At 41.2% G+C, this 10,984-nt stretch overlaps 1 protein-coding gene across 1 annotated transcript in view; it reads left to right on the top strand.

The window, feature by feature from the left end:
- Positions 1-3,070: 3,070 nt before the first annotated feature.
- SNX6 (sorting nexin 6) overlaps positions 3,071-10,984 on the top strand; it is a 62,244-nt gene continuing 54,330 nt past the window's right edge. The window contains exons 1-2 of the mRNA XM_047862685.1: positions 3,071-3,332; positions 3,489-3,536. Of these exons, the coding sequence (XP_047718641.1) occupies positions 3,084-3,332; positions 3,489-3,536 (297 nt within the window). The 5' untranslated portion in view covers positions 3,071-3,083. The remainder of the gene's footprint in view (positions 3,333-3,488; positions 3,537-10,984) is intronic.

Here is a 10,984-nt window from a genome sequence, read left to right as displayed (position 1 = left end):
TTTTCAACTTAAATGATGTGTTCAACTTACAATGGGTTTATCAGGATGTAACCCCATTGTAAATTGAAGAAGATCTATACTATGCCCAGAGGCTCCTTATTTCTTGATTTTTTTTGTTTGGAGATAATAAATTTCTATTCTGCTCAGTTTATTTGAATTAGTATTTTCTGCTACTTCCAAGTAAATGCGTCCTAATTGGTGTAATTGGAAAAGACAGAGTTCAGCAACCTTCCTGTAGATAATTTTGTTGTAGCACAACTACCAGGGAGGAGGGAAGAATCAGGACCTAAAGGCCACCCAAAACAAAAAATGATCTAAAAGTTGAGGAAGTGAGGAGTTGGCAAAAATACATTTTGGTGAAACCTTCTTTGATCAGAAAGTGATAAAAGGAATTAAGCAGTTTTCTTTTACATCTAATTAAATAATCGCCATTTCATATTTTTCAAGTTTTTCTTCTAGAAAAAAACTTGAGTTTTGCTTGACAAAAATGTTCAAAACAATACAATTTTTGGTTTTCAAAATTTTAAAGTGACTCATGTATTAGTCTCTAAATTTTACTCTTCTCTAAAGTCTTCCAGTACATTTTTTTTTAATATTTTTATTTATTTTTGAGACAGAGCATGAGCGGGGAAGAGGCAGAGAGAGGGAGACACAGAATCTGAAGCAGGCTCCAGGCCCCGAGCTGTCAGCACATAGCCCAACACAGGGCTCGAACTCACAGACTGTGAGATCGTGACCTGAGCTAAAGTCGGATGCTTAACCAACTGAGCCACCCAGGCGCCCCTGTTTTTGAAGCACACTATTGGGAAACTACTCCCGATTGGAAGATTTTATTTTCATGTACCTAAATCTATGAAAGGATCAGATTGTGGTTCAACATAATTTGCTCATGGAACTTATATAAAAGTAGGCAATTTCATAAAAACCTATTAAAACAAGATGAAAAATTATTTGGTTAAGAGTACTAGAAAAGTAATTCAGCTTTAATGTCTTCTTGATTTATCTTATAAGGAACAGAAAAATCTATTGTATGAGCTTCTCTTAATTTCTTTTCCTTTGATGTTTCTTAAGTTCTGTAACTGCCTTGTTGATAGTTGTTAGCGTCAGTTACTAATAATTCCTTCTTATCATTTATAAAATATAGTTTGCGACCTTTACCCAGAAAGGTCGGCTCAGGTATTAATAAATAACTTTATTATTTCAAGGTTGGGTTCTCTATTCATGTGAGTTTTCAGTTATTGATTTTGACTCTAGTAATTACTATATTTTTTGGTTGATGATTTTATTTGGTTACTCATATTTTTTTTAAATGTTTATTTAGAGAGAGAGAGTGAGAGAGAGTGTGTGTGCATGCACACACACACACACACACACACACGAGTTGGGGAGGGGCAGAGAGAGGGAGGGAGAGAGAGAGAATTCCAAGTAGGCTCCACACTCAGCATAGAGCCCGATCGAGTGGGGCTCAATCCCATGACCCTGGGATCATGACCTGAGCTGAAATCAAGAGTTGGACACTCAAATGAGCCACCCAGTCACCCCTATTTGGCTATTCATATTTTAAATCTTGTTTTTAACTAGCGATTTCTAAGTTTTGACACTTGATAATCTGAGTGTTTCTGTACAATGTGTCTGGACTTGGCTTAAGTACTGAAACCTTTGGTTAATGATCAGAGACATTTAGGTGGTCCTAGGTGGTACTTCTCAACCTTTGTCCACAGGACACACTTGACCCTCCTATCAGTTGTATGCAAATACCATTCATTAATTGTAGCTCCATTCGTCTTTTCATCTGGGAAGCAGAGCTTTACAGGCATTACCTTCAAACCAAAAACAAATCATTAGAAAATATTGGCACTTTCCATCAGCAACAAATTACCAGAACATCCCTCCTGACACTTCATCACACTACACTGATGCCGCATGATGCCTCATGACTCCCAGTGAAAAACACTACTCCAGTAGTTATTACAATACACTGGGAAACAAGAAACAAAAGACAAAAAATAAAGCCCCCCCCCCCCCCTGCCCCCCACATTGGAGAATAACCCTTGTTCGGGCAGTAACTTACTTCTCTGGGCCTCAGTTCTCCTTGCATACAAAATGAAAGCTACAAGAAATTCTCATGAAAATATTAATTGTTTAACATTATTGTTTTGAGAGTTTCAATTCAACAAAATAGGGAGGGAATCGAGTGTAGAAGGCCTTAAATGCTTGGCTGAGGAGTTGGACTTTAATGTAACAAAGATGTGTAAAGATTATTAAACAGGGTAGCAGCATTATCATCATCAATGTCTGTGTGTTAGGAGGAAAACTAGCAGCAGTATGTAGAATGGAGGAAAGAGATGGAAATAAGAAAAGTTAGGAGAGTATTGAAAAGGTCAAACAGATACTGAGCGTAATTGCTGTGGAAGGGAGGAGAGGGGGGAGTGGGAGATTTAAGAGATAACACAGAAAATCAATTATAAATGTAACAATTTGTTACTAAATGTTGTGATGAGTGAGGGAGAAGAAGGAAGGATTTGTATAGGACTTTGAGGCTTCCGGTCCGAAAATTTAAAGATGCTGATGCCATTAAGTGGCTGGAAGCACAAGGATAGCTTGGGTGTTTGAGTGTGTGCTTGTGTGTAAAGGTGACATGAGGCAAAGGTTTAGGAATAATTTGTCTCATCTTTTGGATTGGACACCCACGTGGTGCCATCCGGCTGGACAGTCAGAGTGGATTTGGAGGCACTTGTTCATACAAATGAAAGGAATACTCTTGTAACGCAATCAACTCATTTTTATAGTGCTCAACCATTAGTGCCCCAAACCCTGAGGTTATTACCTCATCAACAGTAAAAGCTTGATTACAGCTGACTGTGTGAAGGTCCTTAGTTCTCACAGTTTCTATGGGCAAAATATTAATTGCGATTAATTATCGTGTGGCATAATACAAAGACAAGATGACTTATTGTGGCTTCTGGAGAGCGCTTGCTTGGTTTTTTCACTGCAGCCCTCGGGGAAAGGGAACTGGACAGCTCCCCGGGTGGCATTGGGCTCCTTCCGGGTCAGAGCCGGCCAGCTGAGACCTGCCAGCAGCCATGTGGGTCTGGGCCTTTGGGGCCTTTCCGACTAGGGTGCTTCGACCTTGGGCGGAGGGCCCTGCCTTCCTTTTTCCTACCGCTCATGGCCCCCGGCCCTCGGCTCCAGGGCGGGGCGGAGCGGGCTGCTCCGAGGCCCCGCCCCCGCCTGCCGCCACCAGCCCCGCCCCTCCCGCTGCTGCCGGCTCTCTCCGGCCCCGCGGTGCGGTGCGCGCCTGCGCTGGCCCTCGACTCGGAGCAGCCATGATGGTGGGTGTTCTCAGCGGCGCCGAGCCCCGGGCGCGCGGTGGGGGCGGCGGGCGCGGGGCGGGCGCGGGGGCCGCGCCGGCCTGGCACTAATGTCTCCCTTTGTGTCTCCCCAACTCCATCTTCTCCCCCGGTGCGCCGGGCCCGGCAACCCCGCAGGAAGGCCTGGACGACGGCCCCGACTTCCTCTCGGAGGAGGACCGCGGAGTAAGTTCTGCCTCCTTCTAGCTGACGGGACCCTCCCGCCCCCGCCTTGGCCCCCGGTGTGGTACCCGGAAGGGTCCCGGGTCCCACGGCCCCTTTCCCCCGCCGTCCTCCTTTCGGTTTCCTCGCTGCACCGCGCCCCGCCCTCCTGCAGCCCTTCCTCCCTCGGGGCCGCTCCGTTCTGATTTCCCGAGGACCCAGGACCGCTTGCTTGCCCCTGACTCAGACCCTCCGTTGGACCTCCTCCACCGCTTGGGTCGGGGCAGGTGGGGAAGTGGAGGTGGAGGCCGGAGCTGGATCCCTCCGTCCCCTCACCCTCGACACTTTCGGGGCTGTGAAAACCCATTCTCAGATCTTCTGGCGGCACCTTCTTGTGGACCTCCAACCCGCTGCCGCCCACCCTTCTCTCCTAAAACAGACATAGTACAAGCTTTTTCTAAATTATCCATTTGCAAGGAATTTCACTGTCGCGGAACCTTAACTCTTCTCCAGTATCCTGCCAGATTTTGCAAAGTGCTGGAAGCTCACGGTATCTTTACGTTTCTTACTGTCCAAAAAATACATCTTTTGCGGAGTTCCCTTGGTGGTAGTTTGAGGCCAATTGCATGCCACTTAAGAAAGGGCCTCCAGGCCTCCGATTCCTCCCTCCCACTCTCTCCAACCCCCCCCCCCCCCATTTGCCTTGGCTCAAGGGTGTAATCTGTATAGTGCCTTGTACAAGTGAGCACTTGAAAAATATTGATGTATGATGATTGCAGCTCAGCAAGGTTCCTTGGTTCCATTACATTTAACAGACTGCACTTCAGTTTTCCATTTGCCTTTACTTATTCATGTTAGATGATGTGCGGGACCCATCAGTTAGTTGATTTTTGGCAGGTGATAAAATATTCTTGAAGGATATTATTATTGTTTTTTAAATACAAGCTGAGGTAGTATTAACTGATGAGCTTTATAAAGCTTTCAAATGATTAAAAGGATGCAGAGGGAGCTGCATACTTTTATAATTGATGTTTTAATAAATTTCTCAGTTTACACAAAAGCATTTAGAATTTCTAGTTAGTGTGAAAGCATCATACGTATGGACTTCTGGTTGTTTTAAATGTTTATTTATTGATTGATTTTGAGAGTGAGGGGCAGAGAGAGAGAGAGAGAGAATTGTAAGCAGGCTTCACACTCAGCATGGAGCCCAAAGCCTGGCTTCATCCCACCACCCTGGGATTATGACCTAAGCCAAAATCAGGAGTCGGATGCCCACCCAACTGAGCCACCCAGGCGCCTGTAGATTTCTGGTTATTTCTAAAAAAAAAATTAGTTTCTAATGAATTTTTAAAAAACTGTGTGTGTATAGCATCTTCTGGGATAAGACAGTGGAGTTAGATAGATGGTCACTTATAGATTACATTTAGGATTTTAAAATAGGGGAAACCACTAGAGTTGTGTAACGAAAGGAGATGAATTGATTATAGTCCAATTAAACTGATTTTTCTTTTTTTTTTTTTTAATTTTTTTTTTCAACGTTTATTTATTTTTGGGACAGAGAGAGACAGAGCATGAACGGGGGAGGGTCAGAGAGAGAGGGAGACACAGAATTGGAAACAGGCTCCAGGCTCTGAGCCATCAGCCCAGAGCCCGACGCGGGGCTCGAACTCCCAGACCGCGAGATCGTGACCTGGCTGAAGTCGGACGCTTAACCGACTGCGCCACCCAGGCGCCCCTAAACTGATTTTTCTAAATATAAAGCAGTTGGCATTCTTTATTTAGATAACTTTGTGTCTAATTTTTGTGGTCTACCAGAAAAAGCAAACAGGATTTGCTTTCCTATAAAATCTGACTAATGTTGAGTAAAAATATTAATTTTTTTGAGTATTTATGTTGATATGAAAAGTATTTTCTGGTTAATATTCACGTTCACTGCCTTATGCCTTTGGAACGATTTGTTTATGAAATTGGAAGCACTTACGTAATGTGGCCAAAAACTTTTTTCATGTATTCCAAAATTAAAGGAAAAGGGAGACAAAGAGCATGCCTGACCAGGAGATTTTTGTAGAATTTTAGAGATGAAAATTTTAATATGAAAATGGAAAAAACATTACCATGAATTACAAAGCATTTAGAATGTCATGGTGAATATGTATATATGTCTGGTTCTTCCTTATTTTTGTCCTGTGGAACTGGATAAATCATAGTAATAATTATAGGTGTGCACTGTGTTAAGTACTGTATAAGCATTGTTTCATTATATCCTCTCATCATCTTTGTGAAACTTAGTATTCGCCTTTTACACATGAAAAATCTGAACCTTGGAGAAACTAAGTGGTCTGAGGTCACACAACCAATGAGTGGGAGAGGTGGACTTTAAACCATGTTTCTGATGCCAGAACCAGTACAAGTATTTCTCAGAGTGGCCTTGAAACACTTGCTTCAGAATCACCTGAGGTGTTTGGAAAACAAAACAAAAGTTTCTGGGTTCTGCCCTCCTGAAGCAGGGAGGACAGATAACTACTTTTTTTTATATCTCGTTTCTTTTTCTTCTTTTTTTAATCCGAGTGTAATTGACATACACTACTTTTTCTTTCTTTTTTTTTTTTTAAATTTAAATCCAAGTTAGTTAACATACGGTGTAATAATGATTTCAGGAATAGAATTTAGTGATTCATCACTTACATATAACACCCCGTGCTCATCACACCAAGTGCCCTCCTTAATACCCCTCGCCCATTTAGCCCATCCCCCCACCCACAATCCCTCCAGCAACCCTCAGTTTGTCCTCTGTATTTGAGTCTCTTGTGGTTTGTCTCCCTTTCTTTTTATATTATTCTTGCTTCCCTTCCCTTATGTTCATCTGTTTTGTATTTTAAATTTCACATGAGTGAAATCATATGATATTTGTCTTTCTCTGACTGACTCATTTCATTTAGCATAATACCCTCCACTTCCATCCACGTTGTTGCAAATGGCAAGATTTCATTCCTTTTGATCGCTGAGTAATATTCCATTGTGTGTGTATGTGTGTGTGTGTATATACACACACCACATCTTTATCCATTTAACTGTCAGTGGACATTTGGGCTCTTTCCATACTTTGGCTGTTGTCGATAGTGCTGCTATAAACATTGGATGCATGTGCCCTTTTGAATCAACATTTTTGTATCCGTTGGATAAGTACCTAGTAGTGCAATTGCTGGGTTGTAGGGTAGTTCTATTTTTAATTTTTTGAAGAACCTTCCTACTGTTTTCCAGAGTGGCTGCACCAGTTTGTATTCCTGCTAGCAGTGCAAAAGGTTCCTCTTTCTCTGCATCCTCACCAACATCTGCTGTTGCCTGAGTTGTTAATCTTAGCCATTCTTACAGGTGTGAGATGGTTTCTCATTATGGTTTTGATTTGTAGTTCCTTGCTGATTGAGGTTGAATATTTTTTTCACATGTCTGTTGGCCATCTGGATGTCTTCTTTGGAGAAGTGTCTATTCATGTCATTTGCCCATTTCTTCACTGGATTATTTGGTTTTTGGGGTGTTGATTTTGATAAGTTTGTTACAGATTTTGGGTACTAACCCTTTATTTGATATGTCATTTGCAAATATCATCTTCCATTCGTCGGTTGCCTTTTAGTTTTGTTGATTGTTTCCTTTACTGTGCAGAGGCTTTTTATCTTGATAAGGTCCCAATAGTTCATTTTTGCTTTTGTTTCCCTTGTATCTGGAAACCTGTCTAGTAAGAAGTTGCTGTGGGTGAGGTCAAAGAAGTTGTTGGCTGTTTTCTCCTCTAGGATTCTGGTGGCTTCCTGTCTTACGTTTAGGTCTTTCATCCATTTTGAGTTTATTTTTGTGTATGGTGTAAGAAAGTGGTCTAGGTTCATTCTTCTGCATGTCCCTGTCCAGTTTTCCCAATGCTGTTTGCTGAAGACTGTCTTTTCCATTGGGTATTCTTTCCCACTTTGTCAAAGATTAGTTGGCCATATGTTTGTGGGTCCATTTCTGGATTTTCTGCTCTGTTCCATTGATCTGTGTGTGTGTGTTTGTGCCAGTACCGTGCTGTCTTGATGATTACAGCTTTGTAATAGAGCTTGAAGTCCAGAATTGTGATGCCTAAGCAGCTTTGGTTTTCTTTTTCAGGATTGCTTTGGCTATTCAGGGTCTTTGCTGGTTCCATACAGATTTTAGGATTGTTTGTTCTAGCTCTGGACATATACTACTTTTTCAGCAAGCATCCAAGAAGTTTCTGTTGGGCACTGAACTTTGATTATAGCTTCAGTTATCCTGCTATTTCCTCATTTCAAGAACAGAAATATCTGACCTGTTTAAATTTCCTTATATTGTGTTTGTCCTGATAGAAATAGGTTGTCATTAGAATTTTAAGCATTGTAATTTTAGTTTAGGTTATCTTGTTCAGCCTTTTAAGAATGAGAGTCTTGGGGTGCCTGGGTGGCTCAGTCGGTTGAGTGTCCGACTTCGGCTCAGGTCATGATCTCACGATCCGTGAGTTCAAGCCCCGCGTCGGGCTCTGTGCTGACAGCTCAGAGCCTGGAGCCCGTTTCAGATTCTATGTCTCCCTCTCTCTCTGCCCTTCCCCTGTTCATGCTCTGTCTCTCTCTGTCTCAAAAATAAATAAATGTTAAAAAAAAAAAGAATGAGAGTCTTGATAGAGAAAAAGCATGAAGTGCATATATTGATAGGAATTTTGATATAAATCACAGATTCAAAAATAATGCAAGCATTTCATACAGAGCAGCAAGTAAGCAAAGTTAAAGTCAGTATTTTAAAATACATTTTTAGGGGTGCATAGGTTGCTCAGTCAGTTAAGTGTCCAACTCTTGATTTCAGCTTGGGTCATGATCTCACGGTTCGTGGGTTCAAGCCCTGCTATTGGGTTTCGTGCAGAAAATGCAGAGCCTACTTGGGATTCTTTCTCCCACTCTCTCTTCCCCTTCCCCACTCATGTGCTCACTCTCTCTCTCTTTCAAAATAAGTAAACTTAAGAAAAATAAGTAATAAAACACATTTTTAAGCAGCCTTAAATTTTCATGATGATATTTGGAACAGAAGAGAATCTTACAGCCTTAAGAAAATACTGTTTTATGAGTAACTTAAAAAGCAGGCTTTAAAAAATACACAGTATTGAAAATACTGGCCATCCTGTAGCCATACCTCTACATAATAGGCTATTTTTTCCCCAAAATGAAAGACAGTAACATATTATTTAGTAAACAAATGAGCCCTTTGAACTGGACACATTTTGCTCTGATGTGCTTGTGCTTGTTAAATAAGAGCAGTGGGTGCCAGTGTGATGGCATAATTCTTAGCATTTGATTTTAGTTCTAAATAAAATGTTTATTGTTTTCAGCATTACTCCAGGTGGAGTAACTACAGCTCTCCTAGACTCCTAGTCTTACTCCTCCCCCTCTATTCCTTATCTTCGTTAATGTTATCATTTTCCATCGTGCAGGCAAGGAACCTGAATCATCCTTCATTTCCATATTAGTATAATCACTGAGTCCAGTTAATTTCATCTCAAAAATATTGTTTATCCCATCTTTCATTTGTATGGCCCCTATTAATGTCCTTGCTGTTTCTTGCCTGGATTGTAGCAATTCCTGTCATTGGTCTGTGTCTCTTGTCTGTCTGCCTTCCAATCCAGCCTTGTTAGGTATTTCAAGTTACCTAACTAAAATGACTAAATCATATAATGCCACTAGTTAAAAGTACTTACTTGGACCCAGTTCTTTTGCAGTAAGGTTCAAACTCCTTACACAAGCATTAAACACCATTCATGACACTTTTAGTCTGGCTTATTTCTCAGTATGTCCTTCCCACACATACACACTCTAGACATACTCTAGTCCATTTGTCATTGCCCAGGCACCTCTGCACTTTAATGTCTGCTTTACGCATGCTTTTTAATGTTGTAGAGTGGCTTTTTTTTTCTTCACATTTTTTTTTCCACTTGAAATTTGACTTGTTTTTGAAGACTTGGCCAGATGTTTGCATTTTCTTTTGTACCTACATAACAGTTTGAATACATTCCACATTTATTGATAGTTGTTTTAGATAAAAATGTGACATCGATTATATTGGCAGAGGATAAGAAGATGAATGTTGGCAGAAGAAAAAGAAAGTTCCCGCCCTAAGATCATCACACTGTAGTGACAGACTTATGATAAAGTGCCATGGGAGTACAAAGGAGAGAGTGTTTAACCTTTGAGAGAAGGGGAAGTAGTGAGGACATAATGATAGCTGCATGCCAATGTACCATTTACTCTGTGCCGGCTACTTTCCATATATTAACTCAATTCTCAAACCCCTGTTAAGTAGTTGCTACTATTCTTTGGAAAGGAGAACTGAAGTTCAGAGACATTAAATAGCTTGTCCAAGGTTTTAACAGATCTGGATTCAGACTCAGCCAGTCAAGCTGCAGGTCTGGCACTCTTAGCCACTATGCTATTACCTAAATGAACTAAGCCTTAAATGTTGAGCAGGAATTTTGTAGGCTCTCAGGAAGAGGAAGGCTTGCCAGCAGACTGAATAACATGAGTAAATAATTTGGTTCTACCTGGAGTACTTGTTCTTACAGGAAGCAGGGGCAGATATGGGACAAGGGCAGATATGTACAGATTAAGTGTAAGGTGCATAATAATTAAAATTCCAGTCAATGTGAAGTCCTGAGGGATTTTAAGCTGGGAAAGGCCTATGCCTAGATGAAAATAGCATTGTAGATAACTGATGTGGAGGGTGGATTGATCCTTCCTTTCATAAAGCAGAGAAATCAGTTAACAGGCCGTTGCAACAGTCCAGATGAAAAATGATGAAGGTATAATTAAGGCAGTGAAATAGGGGATGAAGGAAGGGACATAGCAAAGAGATGTTTAGGAGATAGATTTAACAGGGCATAGTGACTGAATAAGTACATGGGCTGGGCAAAGGAAAAAGAGAAAATGAGGAATGCAGGAGAGAGAAACAGAAGGTTAGATAATATGTTTGGTTTCATATATGTTGGATTTGAAGTGCCTATGAGGCATTTCATCCCTTTCCTGCCAAACTAGAATGTAAGATCTGTAAGGATGAGGATTGTGTCTTCACTGCTCTATCCCTAGCACCTAGGACAGTGGTTTGTACATTGAAGTCATTTATTTGTTAATAAGTGAATACATCCAGGTGGGTATGTCTAGTTGGTAGGGTGAAAGTATAATTGGGAACTTAGAATAAGAGGTCTGAGTTGATGATACAAATTTAGGAGTTATAGTCAAGGACGACTGACATTGCCCAGCTAGATAGCACTGTAGAAACCAACATTTAAGGGTTATAGAGAAGAAATGGATCGATTGACAGGGCTGAGAGAGGTAGGAAGAGTATGAGAGAAGTCCCCAGAAGGTGAGAGAGTTTAAAGGAAGTGGACAGAATGATCACCAAGGCAAAATACTCCAGAGAAGTCAAGAACACTAAAAAGTATTGGATTT

This window comes from Prionailurus viverrinus, chromosome B3, assembly GCF_022837055.1.
Source record: "Prionailurus viverrinus isolate Anna chromosome B3, UM_Priviv_1.0, whole genome shotgun sequence".
In the NCBI taxonomy this organism is placed as follows: domain Eukaryota; kingdom Metazoa; phylum Chordata; class Mammalia; order Carnivora; family Felidae; genus Prionailurus; species Prionailurus viverrinus.
Note: the sequence above shows the minus strand (reverse complement) of the source record. Positions and strands in the feature narration are given on the sequence as shown.